At 37.3% G+C, this 25,831-nt stretch overlaps 1 protein-coding gene across 5 annotated transcripts in view; it reads left to right on the top strand.

The window, feature by feature from the left end:
• The window catches only part of NNT (nicotinamide nucleotide transhydrogenase), an 81,309-nt gene that overhangs the window by 25,939 nt on the left and 29,539 nt on the right, over positions 1-25,831 (top strand). For all 5 annotated transcript variants that reach the window (XM_070246297.1, XM_005604285.4, XM_023625676.2 and 2 more), the window contains exons 8-16: positions 12,477-12,610; positions 12,902-13,093; positions 13,862-14,015; positions 16,857-17,018; positions 18,064-18,174; positions 19,446-19,591; positions 20,811-21,006; positions 22,667-22,900; positions 24,034-24,194. In XM_070246297.1, coding sequence (XP_070102398.1) covers positions 12,477-12,610; positions 12,902-13,093; positions 13,862-14,015; positions 16,857-17,018; positions 18,064-18,174; positions 19,446-19,591; positions 20,811-21,006; positions 22,667-22,900; positions 24,034-24,194 — 1,490 coding nt within the window. The remainder of the gene's footprint in view (positions 1-12,476; positions 12,611-12,901; positions 13,094-13,861; positions 14,016-16,856; positions 17,019-18,063; positions 18,175-19,445; positions 19,592-20,810; positions 21,007-22,666; positions 22,901-24,033; positions 24,195-25,831) is intronic.

The following is a 25,831-nucleotide window of genomic DNA, read 5'->3' as shown; positions in this document are numbered from 1 at the left end:
CTGAGGATAATTTGGACACAGTATATAGAATTATTATTGATTATAAAGCTTGAAGTGAGTGCTAGAACTCAAGATTTCTTATTTAAAACACATACGGCCTTTTAGGGCCTACCCCCTGTAATATCTTATTTTTTTAAGTAGTTTATGATACGTTTACTTTAGTAAAAGGTCAAATTGTATAATAGTCTTAAAGAAGACTTGTTGAAGAAGTTTTGTTAGTCTGTTCCACTGAGCCTTTCCCGCTTTCAGCCTTTTCTGAAGCCATGGTCTGCTCAGAGCGCGTTAAACTTGTGCAAAGCCCTTGACCAGTGGATCGGCCCAGAGCTCGTGCTCAGGAGGCTGGGCTGAGAAGGGCATTTCTGTTACTTGTTTGAAAACCAAAAAAAGACAAAAGTTAATTAGAATGTTATAAGGAAGAAGATGATCTTTTTAAAGATCTTTCATATCCCTTGGGGACTGAAACCTGAAAGCATGAGCATTTAAAAAAATGATTGAAAAGATTATATAAAGGCACTAATGCTCTGTGAAAAACAGTGTCCTTGGCATTGTACCTTCACTGGTTTATGTCCTGAGCCTTTGCGTGGGTCACCTGTTGGTGTCTAGCTCCTGAAAGACTCTTGGGGCAGAAGTTGTTCTAATGTTTTCCTTGAACGAATCCAAAGGGGATTAAGTGAAATGTCAGAAGTTCTCCAGGCTGAGATTCCTTTCGCGGAGATCTCCGTGGCTGTACTGAAGACCTGGCATGGACAAGAAGGTTGAGAGAGGGACGCTGGCAGGTAGCTAGCTGAAGCTAGCAATCTTATGGAGTTAGTAAATTTTCATTCCTCCTAGGCACACATCAGTCAGTGGGTTGGAAAAAACAGTAACATTGTTCTTATGTAGATTGTACGTGGAATGAAATATTTCTGTAGCCGGCTAGTTATTTTCCTGCCTGGTATCTTGTACCACTTACTTGCACCATCGTCTAGACCCCTTAGATTTGATTGGGTGATGGGTTAAAGGCTAGAATTTCATTAATGTAGGTAACTTCAGGATAGAGCCCTGCTGCTGGTCCCATTTTGTGGTACTGTGCGCACAAGGGAAAGCTCCCTACCTTGCTGTCCAGCTCTTGACCTTTGGGGCTACCATTAAAAAGTAAGATAGCCCCGCTCTCTGGTAATGTTTAGGCTGTGCTCATAAACTTTTCTGCTAAACTTTTTGAGACATGAGAGATTTTCAGCATCCTTATTGTTCTGGAACCCTTTTAGAGACTTGGAATATGTAATCAGAAAGAGAAGGAATCAGATTGAAAATCTGGTTGGTAAGTTAGGGAGGGGAGTGTTGGGGTGGTGTGAGGAGGAAGCATAGTGGTTTAGCACTGACTGTCTGTTAGGCAAATTTCACCTAAATTCCAGTGAGAATTAGGAGTACTGTGGAGCACATGCTGAGTCAACCCTGATAGAAACAACCTTTTCCATTAAATTCTTTCCTGATAACCACCTAATTAAAAAATGATAAGCTTCATAGGGTCATCTAGCTTTCCAGCTCACCCTTTCCACACCTCAGGTGTTGCCCTTATTTTATAATTGAACCATGGCTATCGGAAAGCCTGGGGTTTTGTTTAGTAATGATGACGGTATCTTGGACCACTCGGGTTCCCAGCATCACTAGATAAAGCCCATCTAAAGTGATCAGGATTGGATCGCATTCTCCCGAATCACCTGTGCTGTAAAGTTTGCACTCCTTTGTGAGGTTGCCTTTCAGTTTCTAGTCCTGTATTAGCTTTCAGGACGCATTTTAAACTAATTTCATACTCTCTGGGCCTGATTTCAGTCATGCTGGCTGCTGTTGTCTCCGCAAATAGGCCAAGGACCTTCAGGCCTTTGCACATATTTTCTTCTCTTTGGAATGCTATCCCTGCCTTCTGAAATCCTACTCAACTCAGTTACTACTTCCTCCGCAGTTTCTGCCATCTCCTACTCAGTAGTAAACACTCCTTTTTCTGCATTTGTAGCACTTTGCCTGTGCCTCAGATTCCGATAGTTCAGTCTCACTGCTCCTTAGTTGCCCTGTCTCCCTGTGCATGCACCAGGAGTGTTTGGTTTACTGCTGTCCTGTTGGGTACTAGGATAGGGCCTTGTACATAACAGTGGCTCAGCAAATATTGCTGAGCTAATCCTTCCGGGTGCCTTTCTTAGGTCTCGATTGGTACAATCCCTTTTATTTTTCCAGTGCTATCCAAGGAGAGAGAGAGAACGCTCTGTTGGCTCACTTTTGGATAGAAACATTGCGAGGCTACTTAAAGATGGAATCCTAGCTTTCTTAAATTTCAAAACTAGGACACTTGCCCAGTTTGCGATTTGAGGTGGTTAGCTGGACCTCTCAGGAGACAGAATTAGAAAGTAGTGGAAGGTCTGTTCAGGAGTTAGACAGTGTCCTATCAGCTAGGAAATTCATTGTTTGCTTATAAAGTGTAATACCTTAGGCCGTATATACTTGGACCTCTTTTTAGGCACAATCAAAGTGAGGGTAACAGTACTTTTTATTTTTATCTATACCAATTAGGGCCTTAGAATACACCTCCCAAAGGGCCCCTGTAGCAATTTTACATGACTCTGGAGAATTAGGAGGGGGTATTTTCCCCTGTTATGCAAGGGCCTCACACATATGAGGCCAAACCGGAGAGATTTCACAGTCTCCAGGAAAATCAAGATTGGTGCAGCCTGTGTCTTTGAATCCATCTTTCACATGGAGCAGAAATATAGTACAAAAGAACAACTTTCCACAGTAATTGTCAAACTCAATACAATGATATACTCTCCATTTGTGAAATTCCGCAAGGATAGTATTGTTTTGATGACTATTCAGTTTTTCTCTAAGGTGAAGATTTATTTTTCAGATTGTTCTTTTCCTTCTTCTGTAAACATCATGATCTTAAAGGACAAAACTATATAGATCAGTGACTTCCAACTTTTTTGGAATTAACGTTTTTTTTTACTGACTAATCTGATTTATTGCCATTCTCCCTTCCTTTAAATGTGTTATATGACTTTTGGGAATTTTGTAATATTAGTTGTACAAAGTTTCCTGTGTTTTGAGAATTTTGAAGGACAGAGAGAAATACTTAAATGTTGCAACATCAAACGGTGGTAAACCACATGCTGTCTGTACACCTTTTGGTAGCTTTCAACACAGACAGGGCAACTTGTTATCAAGAGAAAGATGCCAAAATTGTAGAGTTTCCCATGGTCATTTTCCAGTCTTGACTTCTTAGAGTGTGTTTGAGCACATTTAGTGAGTGACTGGGCTAAATTTAATAAATGTTCTGTTAGGAAATTTATGGCACAGAATTATGTTCTGGTTTGGTCTGTTATTTCTCCAAAAGTCTGTTACAAGATTAGAAAGCACTGTGCTCCCCTCCTTGGCAGTCTTTGAGTTGAAAAGGATTGGGAGGCTGAGGCTGTCTCTGGTGAAGCAGTACCCAATAGAGTTACTGTTAACAGCTAGTACTTCCTACCGTATGCATTTCTGTATTTCCTTCTTTCCATTCTCCCTATACTTTCTTGTACCTCAGTATTAGGTAGGGTGGTCCTAGCTGCTATAGCAAAGTAACCTAAAAGTGTATAATGGCTCAGACATTATAGAAATTTACTTCTTGCTTAGTTAACAGTAATGGGTGGTTGACACATTGGTGGGCAACTCTTCTTCATGTGGTCATCTGCAGATTCAGGTATAACATTGTTGCCGTCATCATTATGAAGCTATGAAGTCATTCTGGGCACTGTCTCTATTCCAGCTAGCCAGAAGGGAAACGGACTTGGAGAAGTATACATGGAATGCCTGGAAGTGCCATACATCACTCCTGCTCACATTTCTTTTGCTAAGACTTGGTCACATGGTCAAACTTAACTGTGAAGGAAGCTGGGGATTGTTGCCTAGCTGTGTGCCCAGGAATGAGAGAATGTTGTATTAGTTTGCTAAGGGTGCTATGACAAAATCCCACAGACTGGTCAGCTTAAACAACATAAATTTATTTTCTCACAGTCTGGAGGCTAGACGTCCAAAGTCATAGTGTCAGCAGGTTGGTTTCTTCTGAGGCCTCTCTCCTTGGCTTATGGATGGTCCTCTTCTTGCTGTGTCCTCACGTGGTCTTTGTTCCACATTTCCTCTTGTTCTAAAGACACCAGTCAGGTTGGGTTAGGACCCACCCAAATGGCCTCCTTTTAACTTAATCACTTCTTTAAAGGCCCTAACTCCAAATACAGTCACATTCTGAGGTGCTGGGGCTTAGGGCTTCAACATATGAATTTTCAGGGGACACAATTTAGCCCATAATAAACATGGATTTTTGTGAGCAGCCAACAGCCTCTTTTCTCTTCCCACTTTGTAATTTTATTTGCTGATGTTTAATCCTTTTATTGGGAATCAGGTTATGGATTTAGAGCCATAGAGTGTAGATTCTAATTCCAGTTCCACTGCTTATCAGCTGATGTGTCTTCCCAAACCTCAGATTCCTCATCTCTGAAAAGGGGGTAAAAATTTCTTCCTTGCAGAGTTGTTTTGAGGAATAGATGAAGCTAAAACCCAGTTTAGGGCCTGGCATAGAGAATAGTAGCACAATTCCTCTTTCTTCCATTGGGGATGTCAGATCAGGACTGAAATGCGTATTGACTTTTGCAATAGAAAGTCCAGACGTTCTCAAGGATTGCATGGAATGTCAAAGATCGTCCCTGAGATCAGGAGGCTTATGGACATAGCCGTGAAGTTACAAAACCAGCATTCATTAGATGGCCATCTGGCATAGGTTTTCCCGCCGAGAAATGTAGCTTATTTATTTTTCATCTTAATTTTCTGAAGCTAGCCATTTCATTAAGGCTTTTTTGTCAGTTACCTCATTCCGACCTTATTTGAATGACATGGGAAATAAACAGTGTTATTTCTATTTAAAAAAATAATCTTTTAATTATTTGATGTTAAGTAGTAAAATCAGAATGTATAATAAATATTCATTGCTTTAATTTTAAGGGATTTTGATAGCTAATGTACATCTAAACATGTATTGAAGGGAACACAAAGAATTATAATTTATATAAGAATATTATATATTTCCTTATCTGTGCTACCATTTAAATCGGGTAGATTGTTTTCCTTTTTGGAGAATTCCCATGCTTGTGAAACCATCGTAAAATGTTGACTAATTTTGGTTTTTATCTATACAGAATTTTTGCAGCTTTGAGAGGTAAATTAAGCTAATCCTTAAAAAATTTTTTAAACCTGTTCTTGTTTTTAGGTTTGTTCTTTAAATAGATCTTTAGGGATTTCTCCAATCTGCTAAAATACGCTGTTGACTAATCCTAGTTTTTAAGTATCACATTTAGAAATATCTCAAGGCGTCCAGTTTGTAAAAGCCAAGTATTTGCCAACCTTTCTCTCTGGTTCCTTATACAAATAATTAATTATGCAGAGAAAACTTTTCTCTGGTTCCAGAGAGAGAACTCTCATATAAAGTACTCTGCTTGACTGTTTAAGCTTGGGTCAAAATCTCTTTATCTCTTTATGATCGCAACCACAGCTGCATATAGCCTCTTTAGCAATAACAGGATGGAGGACTTGCATTGATACGTTGCTCTAACACCACTACCACCTCTACCACCACTAGGCTGGCTAAATCGGAGACTGATTAGATAATGGATCAGTGGACCAAATGTTTAGCAATTTTTTGCCACATCCTCTCTATTACATAATTAATGAGCTCTTTTCCTTATATGTATTACATATATGTATAAGTTTTTATAGCTCAAGACCCTAAACTTTAGCCCTATCTGTGATTTTGAAATTTCCCAAAGAGCCTTTGATGTATATCAGTTAGGATGCCTTGGGCTACCAGAAGCAGAAATTCCAACACAATCTGCCTTAAATAAGAAAGGAATTTCTTGGGTTATGTAACTGAAAAAAGTCCAGGTGTAGCTGTGGATAGGGGTGCGTCAGGGGAACTCTGGCTATGTGTCTTTGTATGCTTTCAGCTCCACCCTTCTCTTTGAGTTGATTTCATCCTCAGTGGTGGAAGGCAGCAGCAGTTCACACAACACAACAGCCAGAGGACGAGACAGGCCAGTATCTCTACCTCTGCTGGCTCCCTCTTAAAGAGCAAGGAAACTTCTTTTTCAGAAGCCCTTAGCAAACTTTCCTTTCTTCTAGTTGGCCTTAATTGGGTTACGTGCCCGTTTCTGAACCAGTCCATGTAGGCAGGGCAATCAGATGCTCCTTGGCTTACACCTGGATTTCAGAACCAGCCACTAGTAAGGTGATGAGATTACCCTTAGGCCAGGTAGGCCCGCCTGTGGAGCAGTTTCTGAGGTCGTTTCTCCTGAAGTTCATAGACTATGTGGAGAAAATGGAAATTAGAGTAGTGACAAGAGGAGGAAATGCATGCTGGGTAAACACCAACAATGCTCAGTGCAACATTGTGTTCTTATCATGACATTTCTTAAAGTGTAAATACTATAGTTCAGAAAGTCTTTACATACTCTATTTTGCGTTTAGTCAATTATAGTATTGCATTACATTAAAAATTATCCTTGTCTTACTAGTACTTGATGAGAAATTTATTTTGGTTTGGATAAATATGTTCTTTAATTTATATTATTAACTTCTTTGCTACTATATTGTTAAATATAGTTCTTATTAAAGCAGAAAGTTTTTCTTGAGCCTGGCTAGTTTGATGCCTTACAGGCCAGGAAGTTAGGAATTTCCCCATCTGATTACATGCCATTGAATAATTCCAGTAAATAATGCTAAGTGCTCTTTGGAATCATTATAAAATTTTGTGGTAAACCCATTTCATCGTGGTGTTTTGTTGTTCTTAATATTTTTAGTGGTTTCCTCTTAATTTCTTTCTTTCTTTTTTCTTTTTTAGTGTGATTAAAATTATCTGTGAAGGCTTGATTCTTTTCCCAGGAAGATAGAATCTGAGAATTTATTGATTTCAGATGATCGTGTTAGGCCTGATTCATTCAGAGAGGTGTAATATATTGCAAAACTTTCTGGTAAATCTTTAGCTATTGGTCTTTAGTTTAAGTTAAATCACTTTTTGAATTTAGTCTTGTAGAGAGGCCAATGATATATTCTTTTGCTACATAGTGATAAATTGTTAAAGCTATTTTTAGAAATGAGTAATTTTTTCTAGAAGTTTCTAATTTTAATACTTTTAAAACTGCATCTTGTTTTTTAATGAGAAAATACAAGAGTATGAAAAGATAGTATGAATTTAGTCACATTTAAGAATAAATTTGTATGAATCACATCCATGTATGTGTACATCTAGAAACAGTGCACATGTTTGAGGCATTTATTCAGTCTACTGTCAATTCTTGGTGCACACAGGGATTCAAGGATAACTTACAGTGATCTATGGCACCCCTACTCCCCTGCAAAAATGGCCAGCCAGTTGGGAAACTCTATAATTAAAATTTTATATGAGTACTTTTAAATACATTAGCTATTCTAGTAATAAAACTGTTCACTAACCTTTGAATTCAGCCTCTTTCAGTTCTAATTTATTAGAACTCAGAGCTAGAAGTAAAATTTTCCTTCCTAATCTAGCCTGCACATGGTAGGCGCAAAATAAGTATTAACTGAGTCAATGAATGAATGACTATTTGAATGATGACTGTGAGAGCATGCTGTCTGGCCATTGTCTTGACGAAAGTACAGAAATAAACTTCCAGCTGGGAGGGAACTGAGTAATCTTACCAGGGAACTTCATGTCCATGAACCAGAAGGAACCAAGAAATAATTTCATGAAGTTGGACATCATGACAAGTCTTTCACCCACAGTTTGTATAGTGCCAGGAAAAAAGTTCTCTCCATGTTAATTTTTTCTATCAAAGTGATTGTTTTTTTTTTAGTGGGGTGGTTTGAGGAAATGTAACACTCTTGGTCTTTTTGTGTATCTCATCTTTTGCAGATAAATGATAAAATTAATAGGAATGAGCAGTCAAAAGGGAAAAGCCCAATAGTGTCTCTGAAAAAAATACCTCTTGTCTGCCTTCTTTTATTCACTTTTCTGCCTTCTCCTACTGTTGTGTTTGAAATACCTGCTATGCTCTTTTGATCCTCATCCTTGTATCTAGGATCTTTAAAACCTCTCTCTGAGATATATGGGATATCTCTTTATAGTTGAAGGATTTGCGTTAAACATTGGATATATTGTTTTCTGTGTTATATGTTGTAAAAACCTGTACACATCTTCCTAGTGGTTATCCATCTTTAGTTATGCCTCTGTCTCCCTTTATAAGTGTTTTGACACACTCTTTGAAAGGCTGTCCTAACTGTGTAGCTTCATTTGCTGTAGCACGGAGAGCAGATGACTTTGAGTGGAACCTTTTCAATTGGAAAGTAAATAGGTTGATCTAATGGCCATTTCTAACTTGTTCTAATTCCTCTACTACAATTTTTAAATCCATTTCCTCATCGCATTGGAGAAACTGGCTGTGCTTATTGAGGAGTACTTTATTTGTTTACCTTTTTCAAAAAAATGGTATGTGACTTTTGTTGGAAGTACAGTAAAGTACAAAGTAGAAAATAAAGATTATCCATGATTCTCTACTTAGTGATAAATACTATTAACATTTTACCATTTTCTTTCACCCATTTCCCATGCATTTTTATCATGTTGAGATCAAGACAGAGTATCTTTCTTATTTTCTCAATTTAATATTATATCTGAAGTTTTCCCCCTTAGTATAATGTGATGAGTCATTAAGAACTCTTTGTAAGTATATTTTAATGGTTTTGTAGAATTTTTTTGTTTGAATGTACCATATTTTAACTCTTCCCTCAAAGTTGGGCTTTTCACTTATTTCCAGTTTTTTTCTGTTAAAAATAATGCTCTAACATTTTTTCTGCATAATTCTTATGGCTATATTTTCATTTATTTCCCCAGGATTAACCAAATCTTAGAAGTATCAGCATTTTTGGCCAATTGATACATGCTTGATAAACTATACTTTCTTGAAAGATTTTGCGGTTCATAATCTCATCAACAGATTGTCTAGCTGATTGTTTCATTTCAACATTATTATGATTTTTTGACCCTTTCAGTTTGAGAGGCAAAAAAAGTATCTCACTTTTTTACTGACATTTCTTTGATTCTTAGTGCGGGTGAACATTTTTTTTTCATTTGATTGTTACTATTTCTCTTTGAGTTGACCATTTGTATTTATTCATTTCTCTGTTAGGATCTTAGTGTTTTGATGTTTATTAAATTTCTGTGAGCTTTTTATGATATTAATATTTTGTCATATTTATTTTTTTGAAGATTGTAGTATATATATACATTTTTCATGTTTAAATCTGTTGATGTTTTCTGTGTAATTTTCCCCATTGCTCTAAGTTCGGGAAGTACTTTTTTATTCAAAGACTAGATAGATATTCTCTAAGGTTTTCTTTTTGCTTTTTCTTTATGGGTTGATTCTCTTATTTTATAATTAATTCTGATCTATAGAGTTTACAGTTTATTTTGAAGTAGGGTATTAGATTTGGGTAGATTTTTTCCCCCTAATACCTAACTAATCACCTATTCCTTTTCTTCTTTCCTTTTTGTGATGCCACATTTATCACACATTTGTATCATTGTAGGCTGTCAGGGTAAGATAGTATTTTGAAACTGCCTTCTCAGTCTTTCCCTCTTGACCTATTCTTTTGAGGATTTGTTCGTTTGGAACTTTTATGTACTACCCTGCTCCTCTTTTGGCTCTGTTTTTTTCCCTTCTGTTTTCAATTTTCATTTCTGCACTTTCCAGAATTTTCAAAAAATTGATCCACATGTGAGTGCCTGAAGGCAGCTGCAGTATTATATTCATCATTGTATTCCCTCTAGCCCTTATTAAATTTTTAAATTATGCAATTAAAACGAGCTCTTATAGAAAATTTGCGAGATAAGGAAAAGCACAAAGAAGAAAATAAATTATTCTTAGTCTCACCGCTCAAAGATATCCTGGTATTGTTAAATGCTATACTATAGAGAATTTACTAGAATTTTATGTGTGTATATATATGAAACATTCCTATGTATGTATATTTAAAAACTTTTTTTTACAGAGTACAAGCATCCTATACATACTGTTTTGTTGTGTGCTTTTTAGTTATAATAATTCCATGTCTTTTAAATATTCCTCTGTGACTTAAGTAAATTTTTTAAACTTACCCTCCAGTTGTTTGGCTGTACACTAAACAAATTACTTTATGTGAAAGAATATGCTATCCTTTCAAAAGTGATTGAATTTCAGAGTGATAATATAGACAGAACACTCTTTCTCTCTCTAGATGAAAATGTATATGTGTGTGTTTAAAGTTGTGTTAGCCACTGCATAATTGCTTTGTGAAGGTTGAATGAGTAAAATCAAGGAGGACAAATAGGTTGTACATTGGATATTTTCTAGGGAGCCTAAATGGTTTTGGCCACTTGATGTCTTGTAAAATGGGTAGCATTACAGTCCAGGGACTGATCTTTAGCTATAGATGGCTCAGAAGAAAGAAGGAATCCAGAATTTCCAGGGCAGGAGAAATTAGTTAGTTGCCAAATCAAATTTGTGAGGTTGATGGTCATAAGGTTGGTATAGTTAGAAGTCAAAGGAGGTGGACCTGGATCCAAATAGATATAGCCAAAGGAGTAGTTTAAGGCATATCGACCTAAGACTGGAAGGTACCAGTAAGGTGGGAGGAAAAGCTATAACAATCAAGATCCTGGTTGATAGAGAAGAAGCTCTAGACCAGAGAAAGGGTAGGGTGATGACATTAAACACCTGGAAAGTACAGGTTAACACTTTAAATTTGCCACTTTATATGGTTGTAGCCTTATGATCCATAACTTTACTGCGGAACTAAGCAGCATGACCTTATTGTGGGAAGAGCCCTCAGATGTATGTGGTTTTCATCCCCAAAGTCTCATGCTTGAGTAAAGTTTAGTTAAATATTCAAGATACCTTTGTTGGACTATGTTGGGGAAGGAAGGAGAAAGGAACACTTCCAGAGAATTTGGGGAAGTGGTGAACTACCAGGATGTCAGGGTGTTGTCTTTGGGGAAACTATCTCCTCATTCTCAGGATGTCAGGGTGTTGTCTTTGGGGAAACTATCTCCTCATTCTTGCTCTTTCACTGAGACTCAGAAGAGAGAACCAGAGATCGTCTAACAAACCATGTGGCAGCTAGCCCAGTGTGGCCGGGGCAGAAGGTCCAATGGGGCAGTAATGAGAGGGATGTTAGAAAGAGCACTTCAACCCAAGGGGAAGGCCTTCAGGATCAGGAGGCTTAGGATCGGACTTTTATCTTGGAAGTACTAAGTTTACATCAAGAAAGGAGGTAGTACTACATAAAGACCCGCTTGTATATTCACAACTTTTTTTTCCCCACGGTACTACAAATAAGGGTTATTTTTCTTTTTTGAATCACATGTATTCCAATCAAGCGGATTGAAAAAACAGTTTTTTATAGTGCAAGTTTTATTTTTAATTGGTTTCCATTTATAAAATTGACGATGTTATTTTACTAAAATTCTGTAACAGAGTTGAAAACTTTCAAAAGAAGAAATAAAGATAATTAGGCAATTAACTCTCTGCTTTCCTACTACCAATTTCACAACTTTATTTCCTTTTTTCTTTTAAAATCCTTATGTTTGGGGCTTTGTCGTCTGTGTAAGAATTAGCTTCTGAAAACACATTGTGAATTTAAAATGTGAAATATCTTATGAGGAGAATGTGTACCGTAAGAACAGAGGAGACCTTTTCTGTTTATCTACCAGTATATTCCTCGCACCAGGCATAGGACTTGATTCATCAGAGGCACAGAATAAATAGTTATTGAGTGGCCATGAACGCATATGAGTGACTCCTAAGCCTTTGGAGTTGTGGTAGCCTACTGTTTTCATTTCATGGCACTTCTCTGTCTCTCCTCGAAGTCATCCTGTGTCAAATTAAGGTAGGTTAATATAACATGAGGGAAATCTGGTGACGTTTGTTAAAATGATTGGAAATACTCTGTTTTGTGATACATAAATTACTGTTGAATATTCCCTGGACGTTTGTAATCTTTGTGAGTTGTCCAATTTGGGTGCAACTTGGGTCCAATTCTAGTTTCCTTAATAGCTTCTTCTTATGCATTTCTAAAAAAACCAGGCAAAATGTTGATTTCTTCCTGAGTGGTACTGGATATAAATTAGTTGAGAAGAGCTGTGCTGACTGAAATTTCCCTGCCGAGCACACGGCAAGGCTCTCTCGCTAACTAATTGGCTCCCTCCTGCACGCTGGCTTTGCTGGTCACACTCATCCTATTTCTTCCTTAGGAGAATGACCAGTCTCACTTGTGTTGTGGGCTTTAGGGGTCTCTTGGAAGAGTTAAAATTTCAGATGTTAAATTTATGAATACCTGGAGACTACTGTAATAATTAGAATATAGAGTTTTATAATATAATTTGTCTTTTTTTCCTCTGATATTATTAGGTAAAAAAGCTCCAGTTTTATTTAGTAAAGAAATGATCGAGTCAATGAAGGAAGGTTCAGTTGTTGTTGATTTAGCTGCGGAGGCTGGCGGAAACTTTGCAACCACTAAGCCAGGAGAACTTTATGTTCACAAGGTATAGCAAAAAGCTTCTTCTATCTATGAACCAATTTTTACATCTTTAGTGATTTGCGAGAGGGTGTTTGTTCCTTTAAATTTTTAGAGAAACTGAGGCCTGAAATTTTTTAAGATTAAAAATAGGCACATGTAAAGTTTTTTTTTGAAATATGTATTTGTTTGTGAGTATGTTTGTATATTTATAAAGATATACAATTTAAAAACTTAGCCTTGACCATGTGGGAATTGTCCTAGAAAGTTTATGAGCATATGGGAATGGATCTTTCTGACTGTACTTTTCTTCATTTAGGGAGTGACTCACATAGGCTACACAGACCTTCCCAGCCGAATGGCCACTCAGGCCAGCACCCTCTATTCCAACAACATCACCAAGCTCCTGAAGGCCATCAGCCCTGACAAAGATAACTTTTATTTTGAAGTGAAAGATGACTTTGACTTTGGCACAATGGGTCATGTCGTTAGAGGAACTGTAGTGATGAAGGTAGGTAAAGAGATCTGTTCCTTTCTGTGTTTTTAATATAAATTTGTTTTAGGATTTCTGTTCATGAAAGAATCCTATTTTGGAGTTGATATATACTCTAATAAAGTATTGATGTGTTGGGTTCATGCCAATTTTAATTGTTTAAAAATGCAGTACAATTTAAAGAAAATATTGCAAAGACTTATATACAGACGTCTCACCTAAAATATGCGTTGCTTTTGAAAAACAGAAACAGACTAAACAAAAAACCAGAACTGAATAAAGTAAAGATTAACTGTTGCCCCCACCTATCTGCTTTTAAGGGTTTGATCTGTATTCTTCCATGTATGTTCCATATGCATAGAATTATATATCTATGCATGTATACAGAGCACAAACATTATGTATTGATGTACATGTTATATATTTATGTAACATGATAAGCTATAAATTATATGAATTTATATATTTATTTAACAACTTATAATTTTTTTGTGTGAGGACAATTGGCCCTGAGCTAACATCTGTACCAATCTTCCTCTACTTTGTGTGTGGCATGCTATTGAGCATGGCTTGACATGAGGTGTGTAGGTCTGCACCTGGGATCCGAACCCATGAACCCCAGCTGCCTAAGTGGAGTGTGTGAACTTAACCCCTATGGCACCAGCCCGGCCCCTAAAATTATTTTTGAAAGAACTTTTGTTTTTCGCAACATTATAGTTTTCATCTGTGTTTTTGAAACACTGGATTGATTTTTTTAAAAAATGTGATTTTTCTAATCTCTATTAGGATGGTGAAGTGATTTTTCCTGCTCCCACACCGAAAAATATTCCTCAGGGCGCCCCAGTAAAACAGAAGACAGTGGCTGAGCTGGAAGCTGAAAAAGCAGCTACTATTACACCCTTCCAGAAGACAATGACAACGGCTTCGGCATATACAGCAGGTGAGGGGTCCCGTTTATTAAGATTTAGTCCTGATTATTTGAACTTTATAGGTAATATATTAATTGTCAGAAGAATTAGTAAGTGAAATGCTGTTGTCCTTGTTTGGATTCCATTAGGAATTTGGCCTGATAGAAGTGATTTTCATAAACATGTTATTTGTCTACTTCTGTAGAATTGAAGACAGGACATTGATTGCCCACCCTAAGAGATACAGGCACTATGCTAAATACTGCAATGAATATGTGTGAAATAGTATGCAGGCTGTTAATACTTTTCCTTTTATAGTATAAACATTTTAAATATAATCATTAATATTTTATCTACATCAAATATGTAGAGTAGTGATGTACATTAGATTGTATTGCTGTTAATGCATATAAATGTGGTTATTTATTAATTTATTTTTGTGGCTTATAAAACATCAGTTGTGACTATCTGCATAGTTGAGTAAGACTGGGGAACCAAATGTTTACATGGAAGAATAAACACTGATTTAGGTATAGCCTTTGAACATTTGACTAACACTCTAAGTTATTCACCTAGTAAAAAATTCACTTTAAAAATATTTATCTCTTTACAATTTAACACAAATTCTTTGTTTCTAAATTCATCTTCATGGAAACACTAAAGAATTATTGTAAAATAGTGATAAATATTTATTCTGGCTATGAGTTGTTAGAGTCTGAAATATGATATTTGATTTTAAATTGGTTTCTCTTTCATAGAATGAATTAAAAATGTTTAGATCTGCTTAGAGCCAAAACAAAAACAAAACAAAATCAAACTATAAAGAATTAAGGATGAGCACCAGGCACACAGAATTCTTGTAGCCTCAGCATTCTCCAAATTCCCATGTGAGTCCAGATGTTTTAAAGCTAAATATGTAACTCTCCTTGAATAAAGAGCAATCTCAGCAAAATGACTGAAAAGTCTCTCGTTGTGGATGTTGTGAATAGATGGGGCAGTGTCCCTACTTGCACTTACTTGTTAAAAAAAAAAAAAAAGAAACTAGATTATTGTACATGGAGAGTATGATCAGTAGGATTGTAAATTTCCATTTCTCTTGGAGATTCATAAGGAAATAGAGTGAGGCATGTGTAATTTGTTTTTCTAGGTTTCTCTTATGTTTAAGTCAAAGTGTGTAACAATGGCGTATTCCGGTTTAAAAAATGCATATATTTCTTTCTTTGTTTTTGACCTTGAACTTCCTTCTTTATAATAAAAACAAGTATTTTTCTTGTATATGTGTTAGGAATCTATGTGAATAGCATTCTTCAAAGAACGTGATTTGCTTTTTTCCCCTTTTCTTTCTTTTCTTCTCTGCTTTTCTCTTTTTCTCTGTTATACAAACTATAGAAATGGCACATTTGACTTTATTGAATGTATTATGGAAAAGATATTAGTTTATTAAATGGTTCAGAAGGAAACCTTCAGATGTGTTCTTTCTATCTTAGATGCCCAACACAATGTACTGTGGTTCTGATAATGCTGCTTGACTAATGTGGTCATTTAGTGAGTGCTAGGCGTTATGCTAAACATTTCACATGCCTTAGCTCATTTATTCCTTGTAAGAACTCAGTGAGGTGGGCATACTATTATTGTCATTTTCCAGATGAGGACGGAGAGGGTTAATTTTATGGCTAAGGATGCTATTACACAGAGGGGTTAAGTAGCTTGCTTGGGATCACATGGCTAGCAAGCCACAGAGTCCCGATTTGAACCAGACAATCTGGCTTAAGAAAACGTATTCTTAACCACAAATTTATATGGCTTCTCTAATGTTAAACTGGAACACAAAACAATACTCTATCTAATTCTCTCTCTAGATAGATGGTTAACAGGTCATGCACTGGAACCCTGGAAATCTTATATATGGGTAGGAAAATATAAATTAAAATTACAGTCTTATTGAATGGTTTAAAGTAAAATTAATGTCAATTCCTAGATATTCTAGCTGTGCCACTTATAGAGAAATAGTTCATATCATGGAAAAAAGATACCTTATTCAGAAAAGTTGAATTTTGGCTCTCTGGTCACCTACTATCATTCTGTTTTTAGTGACCACTAGGTAACCCTTTCTTCTGTTGCAGAACAGCCATCCACATGTTTGCTATTAGGAGAGGCGATAATTAAAGATGTATGTTCAGAGCTGACTGTATTCTGCACATTCTTAATTTAATTTGTATCTTTTTTTCCTTTTCTTTGTAAAATCCTGTTTGCTGACTTGGTGTTGAGGCTGGAGCTGACTGCCCTGGCCAGCAGTGCAGTCCAGATTCAGGAGCAATTGCAAAACTTCTGTCCCGGGTGGGTGGAAGCCATGTGTTTTGGGGAGGTGCTGGAGTGAATGAAATCCTTCCTACTCTTTTCAAATCCCTCTTCCTTCTCCAAGTCTGAGAATGACATGAAATTGGCCTCACAGAAGTCCTGTTGTATAAAGGTTATGTCTTACCCAAGTAGAAAATGCTTTGGTAGATCCCCTATAGGCCTCTACTTCTGGAATAAAAACATTTGTTTAAACACATGTGGCACTGTCAATGTAAGTTAAAACAGCGAGCTATACAGAGCAAAATGTGCAAATTGTTACTAAGGTGACTCATAAATTTTACTAGATCTTTGCAATTTATTTTATTTTGGGGAGTGGTGGTCAGGAAGTTGAGTTTTGTTCACAATACCTTTAACCTCCTCTCCCCCCTCTCCCAATCATGAAATGTCTAAAAAAAATCTCATATTGGCAAAGGTGGAATTTAAAAGCATTGACTATGCCACATGTTTGTGTGTGTGTTTCGAAGCTTCCTGAGATAATTGGTTGTCAGCTCACGCTCTTTCTTCTCTTTCTTTAGGTCTCATCGGGATGCTGGGCTTGGGCATTGCTTCTCCCAACTTAGCCTTTTCCCAGATGGTGACCACTTTTGGCTTGGCCGGCATTGTGGGCTACCACACCGTCTGGGGAGTCACACCCGCTCTTCACTCACCACTGATGTCTGTGACTAATGCAATCTCAGGTTTGTTCTTCTCTTATTTTCCCTCCTCTTAGGTTTTCATGGGCTTATTCAACTCCAGGAGCACTTTCAAAGAGGTTTATAAGGTCTCTGTTTTCAAGTTGTATGGCATGGCATATGAGGTGGTGGTGGTGGTGCGCTGGGCTCCCAGAGGGTGCAGGGGTGGGGTTGGGAGTATCAGAGGCTGAGGGAGTGTGTCAAGCCTTTGGGCTGCTCCCATTTCAAGCATTGCAGAGCCACTCTTATTTCTTTCTGTTATGATTTCCTTTAAAGAAAGGATTCCTCTGATAAAGTTTGGAAACCGGTGTTTCTCAGAATCATAGTTGCAACTATCCTTTAGGGGATCATCTTAGATTCACCTAAACCTTCAGTCCAGCAAGTCTATAGTAGGTCATACTGTGAAGCATACGGGACAAGAAATACAGCTGGCCAGAAGGGCAGTGTCAGGCGTTTCTCTTCGGTGTGACACGTCTTCAGAGCAGCCCAAGCAGCAGTCCGCATGGCTGCCCAGGAGATGTTCTCTTTTGCCCCCAGCAATGGCTCAGATCTGAAGAATGAGACCCACATTAGAGAGATGTGGCCTTGGCTTGGAAGCCTCATGGCCCTAGTGGGCATTTCTTATAACATTGCCACAAGCATAGCTTCCAGGATCTCCGCAGGGAACATGTCTAATTCCAAGAAGTACTGTGCTCAGGAAAGCCCAAAGCTCTGGCTTCACCATCATATATTTATAGTTCATGCATAGTTCCTTCCAGGTCAGGTGCAGTTTATCCACAGAGGTCCCTTTTTGCCATAAGCAATGTTGTCTAATAATATTGTTGATTTATATCTATAGCAGGGGAACAGAGCTGGAAAGCTAAAGAAAGGTCAAATTCTTATGCAAAAGGAGAAATAGTTTTGTTAACCCTTTTCTTGTAATAGTACTTCAGTGAGAATGGTGTGTAAGAACTTTCTCCTTTATGAATCTGTGCACGTGAGATCCTTCAGCTATGACATTTGATTTGGCAGCGTCACTATAACTATTCACATATTGATACTCTCTTCCCAGGGTTGACTGCAGTTGGTGGGTTGGCGCTTATGGGAGGACATTTGTATCCTTCCACAACTTCTCAGGGCCTTGCTGCTCTTGCTACATTCATATCCTCCGTCAACATTGCAGGTATGATGGTGGTGAAAGAACCCAGAGTGCTATTTTTAATAGAGGCATAAGAAGCAAATATAAATCGATATAAAATAGACATTCTGACTTTAAGAATTTTTGCCTTTAAAAAATGTTTCACTCAGACCATAAATGCTCTTTGTGAAGGAACGTTAGTTATTTTCCCCATCTGTAATTTTTAGAAACTCTTTTGATAAAAACCACTCCACAGTGCCCCAGACCAAACAAATAAAATGATGTCTTGCTGCAAGTTAACTGGAAAGTTAGTGAATGCATAGTTTTGAATTAAGTTGACTTAAAGCTATCACCATAACATCTCTAAAATGAGTATAATTTTAGATAAAGTTTCAGCCTTTTGCCTTATCCTAGCCTGTGTTTGCTCTTAAAAATTGAAAGCCTAGCATATCACTTGTGTACAAAACTCATTTGATGCTATTTTGTAGCTAAAAATTCTTTAATGTGTCCAAGAAACCTCGTGCCTGTTGATATGGTATTTTTTTTCTTTTATCATTTATTATAGGGTTTAACAAACAGGATAACTTATTAGAAAAAAATACTGGCCTTTGATCTTATGCATTCCCAAGCTGTTTGAATGGCTATTTTAGTCATGGAAAAATAGTTGGTTCCACACTCTGATAGCAAGTTTTCTTTCTGAATATAGAGTTTTTTTTACCCCCTTCAATGGAACTGGCTTGAATAATAGAATAACTTTTAATTTTGGGATTCTAAAACATTACTTAGCTAGCCCTGGTGGTCTAGTGGTTAAGACTGGGTGCTCTCACCGCTGTGGCCCGGGTTCATCTCCCGGTGAGGGAACCACACCACCCATCTGTTGGTTGTTGTACTGTGGTGGCTGCATGTGGCTGTGATGCTAAAGCTGTCACTGGTATTTCAAATACCAGCAGGGTCACTCATGGTGGACAGGTTTCAGCAGAGCTTCCAGACTAAGACAGAATAGGAAAAAGGACCTGGCCACCCACTTTGAAACAATTCGCTGTGAAAACCCTATGAGTAGCAGTGGAGAACTGTCTGAGCTAGTGCCGGAAGAGGAGAGGATGGCACAAAAAGACATGGTGGGGTTCTGCTCAGCTGTACGTTGGATCGCTGGGAGTTGGAATCAACTTGACAGCACCAACAACAAAAAGTGTTACTTCAAATTATATTTATTCCTAGATGATAAAGATGTGCTTAAACTAGAAAAATCCTAGCACTTTAAAAAGTCCTGTTGCTCAGTGAAATAACCTCTTTCTGTTTGTATTTGTTTTGATAAGGTGGCTTTCTGGTGACTCAGAGAATGCTGGACATGTTCAAGCGCCCCACTGATCCCCCAGAATACAATTACGTGTATCTGCTCCCTGCTGGCACCTTTGTGGGAGGATATTTGGCTGCTCTCTACAGTGGTTATAACACTGAGCAAGTAAGAGGCTCTTTTGCAAGTTTTTATTTTTGCAGCTGTGTTTTCTTCCCAATTAGATTTAACATTATCATTACCAAAATTCAGACCCTACCAAGCAAATACAACAATAACTCTAGAAACATCTTGGTCAAATAGAACATTCTCGTCCCCTAAGAATCAAGACCCTGGATTCTAGAGACAGGTTTACCTGCTGTGTAAATGTGGGTTTACTTGTTAGTCCCTAAGGTTTTCCACATGTAAAAAGAGTCGAGAAGGTTATTAGTATCCTCTTTATGTACTTGGCTGGATTTTTTGTAAGGATACAATGAAATAATTAGTAAAAAATTTGAAAAATTTCTATTATTAAATACTATTGGTCTTTTTCCTATGTACTTTCTTCCCCTACAAATCCAGTGCATCGTCTCTTGTTACTGGGTGATGTTATATCAATTCATTTAAAAAAGATAGTTTAAAAGTGAATGCTATATAGAAAAACAGAAATAATCAAGTTGAACTTTGCAAGTTCTGTGTCTAAATATAATTACAGTTAAAGACTCAACTTTCTTCTGATCTCAATATTTTCCATTTCTTTTCAATGACTGTCACAACACTGCAGCCTCTCTGACAGAGGGAAAATCATGTCTCTCTTAGTTTCTGCTGTTTCCAAGATGTAGTATTTGTTGGATGAACAAAATCTTTTTTGAGAAGAGTTGGAGCAGTGAGTCAGAGAGACCCATATCTGAATCCTAGATTTGCTATGTAATCATCATTTAACCTTGGAAAAATTATGTAACCTCTTTAAGTTTTGATTTTCTCTTTTGTAAAATGAAGATGATGATTCTTTCCTCCTGTGAATCTCACGAGACTGAGTTACAACATAAGTAAAGCATACAGCGTGGTCCCGGGCACTTACAACATCAGGAATTGGCTCCTTTATAGCATTTGGTCTGCTCTAGATCCCATAATAACTCTGCTTAAATTTAGGTATTTTTATCCAGAAGAAACCAATTTACATATATTTTATAATTGCAAGTACAATTTAAAGGATTTAATATGTTAATATCCCTAATGGATAAGAAAATATATTGAAATATTAAAAGAAGAGCTCATATTGGTTCTTCTGTTGTCTGAATTTAAAATTGTCCTTAGAGAATTATGTTTCCTTGAGAGAGGTCTCCCTAAGCTAATAGACTGAAAGTTTTGATAGTCTCTTTCTCTTTCTTACCTTTCCTTTGAAAAGATCATGTACCTGGCCTCAGGTCTATGCTGTGTTGGTGCCCTGGCTGGCCTTTCCACCCAGGGAACAGCTCGTCTTGGCAATGCATTGGGCATGATTGGGGTGGCTGGAGGCCTGGCAGCCACCCTCGGAGGCCTACAACCAAGCCCTGAATTGTTAGCTCAGATGTCTGGAGCAATGGCTTTGGGCGGTACCATTGGTAAGCACTTGTGGGTTTCTGCCTTTGTGTGAACCCATGTCCATCTTTTCAGCTCACTCTTTTGACTCAATTGATGAACTTAACTCAATGTTAAATATTTTTAAAATGTTTGTATTTGAATGAGAATTATACCAACTGTGATGACTTTTCACTAAAATAAAATAATATATTAGAAACAAAGTTAATAATACTATTCATAACTTTCTAATTTATTTACTAGATTTTATGATTTATGCTCTTGAGGTTATCCATGTTTATTGTATCCGTATGGTAGAAGCACGATATAATGGTGGGCTACTGTTCATCTCTTCCCAACTCCCTTTGTAATGACGTCACATTGGTAGCTTGAAATCAGCCATGGTGGTTGTATTTACACCATGGAAATCAACAAATGCTACAAATCTGGTTTTCATTTATTCTTTTGTTGATTGTCCAGACCTAAGAAAGTGATGGAGAAGATGTTAATAATGCAGCTTAAACTTAAAAGTGTGTTATGTCTGTAGCCATTACATTGTGGATAGCACAAAAAATTGAGCAAATTCTCTTCTAGTGTTTGAAAAGTCTTACCAGATTCAGTGAAGTCGTCACTCATATGGTTGACAATGAATGAAGTTCTCATATACATCTCCTTATTTCACTTTTGTCTTACTTGTTAATGTGAACACAAATATCAGCCAACATTCATGTGGGAACTACACTCGTTCGTCGGTTGTAAACACTAGATGGCTACAGATACCAGAGTTTAGCAAAAATCAACAAAAGCATTCCGTGAAAATCAGTTGGCTATATGGAATTTACAATAAAGAATATTGTATATTTTATTATTATTTGAAAATTGTGTGCCAGATACCTTTTTATCAGTAAAAACTCATGTGTATGTATACGCACACGTTTTTATCCTGAGGAGGTGGTGGTTAGATATTTACCAGCACAACCTTAGCTTTACGCCTACTTTTATACTTCCCCAGGCAAGTTTGGAGTCCTTTCCTGCAGTCCCTAGAAAGACACTTGAAGGAAAATGCCTGTGCTATAGGTTTCATGGCAGGAAAACCTTTAGGCGTGATCTTAGCAAACATTCTGAGCCCCACTCCTTCTACTTCACCTACCTAGAACTGTGCAACTCCCTCAGAGTCTCCTAAATTGGACATTTACTACGCAGATGTTTGCATTTCTTTACCATTGGACTTGCTTCCCGCCCACCCACCTGAAAACCTAGGCCTTCTTCGTATTCCAGGTGTTTCTTGTGTGCTCAGGAGCAAGTGTCGGCTTGTAGAGAAGAGGGCCTGGGTTATTCATGCAATGGGGAGAATTTAAGGAGATTTAATTGGAGCTTTAAGTAATGTGAAGATGCAGGAGGCCAGGGGAGAGTTCGAAGGTCGTGAGTGGCAGAAGCATGCGTTGATGCTGAGTGTTTGGGTTCTTTGGAGTTGGGCCTTGGTTAGGTGTGTTGAGAAAAGCTGCTATTTTGAATGGGTATCTGTAGCCAGCGTCTTAACCTTCTTCATAGTCCCTGTAGAGTATATTTAATTCGTACTAGGAAGCCGATAAATATTTATTGGTGACCATGATGGCAAGAAACCCTTAAGTGTGGTCTTTATTGTGGTTACTTCTCAAAGGCCTGTCAAGTTTTAATTTCTCTTTGACTTTCATTTCCCAACAGGATTGACAATTGCCAAACGCATCCAGATTTCTGATTTACCTCAGTTAGTTGCTGCTTTCCACAGTTTAGTGGGCTTGGCAGCTGTGCTTACTTGCATAGCTGAGTACATTGTCGAATATCCTCATTTTGCTACGGATGCAGCAGCAAATCTCACCAAGATTGTGGCCTACCTCGGTACTTACATCGGTGGCGTCACGTTCAGTGGGTCTCTTGTTGCCTATGGAAAATTGCAGGGTAAGTGATTCAACATTACATAAAAGTAAAAATCTATTGTTTAGGGGATTTAGGCGTATTTCAGTTTCAGAAAGTAGCTTAATAGTACAACCTATTAAGTGAAGAGTATTTGCATAGCACTCAGAAATATATAAAAGTTCTTTTTTCTCTCCATTAAGATGGCTTCCCTTTATTGATCCTTACAAATCTTGGAAAACTTTGAAGCTATTTCTTCTGCAGACAGCTAGTGGAGGAAACTAGTGCACAGAAATTTACACAGAAGGACTAGTTGACATTTGATAATACATATGAACAAAATACATTTTCATAATCCTTGGTTAGACATGCATGTGTAGAGTTCACAGAAATGAACTTTATACATTTTCCAGAATAGGAAAGAAACTTATCAAATAGATTTGTTTGATGAGTATACCATACTTATTTTGAAAACAAATACACATGTTAGGAGTCTAGCCTGGCAACTTTTGCGACTGCTAAAGCTAGTCATGAAAATAGACGTGGAGGGAAGGAACCCCACATAGGCTGCTTTCAGTGTTCTCATGAAAAAGTGAGTCTCTAGAGACACTAGCTTGTGATTTAAAAATCTGCTCTTGCCTCTCAGTATTCAAGTCCTTGAAATTAAGTCGGAAACCTCCACGAAACTTAAAAATCACGAAAGAACTTCACGCCTAAATCATTTTTGTCTCATGCTTTGTTTTTAGAAACAACTAGCAAACCAGGGCTCTTCTCCCTTGGGCTTAGTTGATGGAATCAAAAATGCTAATGTGCTAGGACTCTGTTTTGAAGTTTTAAATAAATAAAACTACACAACTTCTGTGTTGGTCATAAGGGGCAAAATCACTTTTCAAGATTCCATGACAAAGAGTAAAGAAATTGTTGGGTGACCAAAGTAGAGAAAAGAATCGTTAAGTTGAGCCATATCCAACTTCCATTAATATTTGTTATGTGTGAGAATTCTACTTTGCTTTTATGTTTCAGTATCTGGTGATAGAAGGTGACATTTTAAATGCCATGTTTTTATTCTGATTTTAAATTTTGGTAATTTAGGATTAAGTGACATACCCAATTGTGTGTGTGTGAGGGGGTTTCTTATGACATGTTCTGGGTTCTGACGACCATGCGCTTGTTCTTAGGTATCCTGAAATCTGCCCCGCTCCTGCTGCCTGGGAGGCACGCACTCAATGCGGGCTTGCTGGCTGCCAGCGTGGGTGGAGTTATTCCATTCATGATGGACCCCAGCTTTACAACTGGCATTACCTGTCTGGGCTCCGTGTCAGCTCTCTCTGCTATCATGGTAAGAAGTCAGAGAGGGAAAGCACATACTTAGTGAGGAACTGGGAGTTTTTTGTTAGATTATGGTTTAATCATATTTCTATCTTTTCAAGACTCTTGGTGGAATAAACATGTTTTAAAATGATGTTCTGTGTTCCTCTTTTTAGAATCTAGAAAATATAGAAAAGTATAAGAAGAAAATCACTCTTTCTCTCCACTTAATTATTCCTTTCAAAGTTGTCAATTCCAAGTCAATTTTATTCATTAGGCACTTACTGTGTGACAAGCCCTACAAAACAGTGGTTTGAGGTTTACGCAGTAAGTTTCAGGTAGTCCCTGCCCGTTAGTTGCACTTACATTCCTTGGAAGCTATGACACTAAATCAAATAATTATATAAAATAAAATGCAGTTGATAAACCCTGTGTGTTCAGAGGTTTAGTGAAGCCTTTCATGATAGGTTTGGTCCCCCTCTTCCTCTCTGATTTTGCATTTGGCATATTGATACATGCAGTATTATTTAGTTGTTTATATATTATAATTTAGCATGTTATTGTATCGGTGTATGATGCTTTTTGCATACAGCTGTGTTATTCACTGATTGCTTCATGTTTATCTAGTCTCATGTATACTTTGTAGACAAGGTTTGTGTGTTCAGTTTTTAAATATTCTTCAGTATTTAGCACAAAGTTAGACATACAGTAACTGCTTATCAAACACTTACTGGCTGCTTGATTCAGAAACACAAGATTTATAATGTTATCCCAAGAGTTAAGCAATGATTTCAACACAGAAACTTTAGAAGACTGAAAAGTAACTTAAAATTCTATTTTATTCTGGCGTATATAGCACTGATTTTTGTTTTATTGTAAAGAAGAGAAAAATAGTTTTGATATTTTTTATCTAATAAAGCAGAAGAGGTAAAAAAAAGGTCTCAAAATCAAACCTATAGCACGGAAATATAAAACTTCAAGAATTGTTGTTTTTGAGAAGAGGTGAATTTGATATTTAAAAGATACTTAATGGCTGTATGAGAATGTCTAAGAGAAAATATTTTGTGGACATTGTAATCGCTTTTGGATTAATTAAGTAAAACCTGAATTGCGTTCACATTGTAACAACCTCAAAATATGTGGGAGTATATAGGGGAAAAAGGAAAAGTCTTTCTCCCTACCATCCTGTTTCCTTTCCTGTGTTTAGTGATTTTGGGTTGCGTTGTGGACATTGTCAATGATGCATTATAGAGACTTTCAATTCTGTTGAATTACTCCAAAGAGTATTGATTATTGTTTTTTATTTATTTGTTTTTGGAGGCAGTTAACTTGACTGGATTCAGATTTCCAATTCTGGCTCCCCTATGATGGACGGCAGCTGAAATCTATTGTTATTTTATCCTTAACAGGGTTGCTTGGAGTCTGCCCGTGTATGCCTAGTTCAAGAGTCAGCCAAAGATTTGGGCAGAGTTGATATACAGAATTTGGGACTTTCTTTCTCTAGCCTACTCCTTTGCAGAATTTCCCTTCTCACTTTCTAGCTACCTTAGTCACCCTAAACCCTATCCTTGGATTTTCAAACTGAGAAGACTGTGGGCTTATATTTTAGTTTTAGCTGTTTCACTTGACATCAGCAGTGGCCTGCCCTTAGGTGAATGCCATAAAAAC

The sequence above is a fragment of the Equus caballus genome, chromosome 21 (assembly GCF_041296265.1).
Source record: "Equus caballus isolate H_3958 breed thoroughbred chromosome 21, TB-T2T, whole genome shotgun sequence".
Taxonomy (NCBI): Eukaryota; Metazoa; Chordata; class Mammalia; order Perissodactyla; family Equidae; genus Equus; species Equus caballus.
The sequence above is the reverse complement of the archived record's forward strand: the minus strand, read 5'-3'. Positions and strand labels throughout refer to the sequence as shown.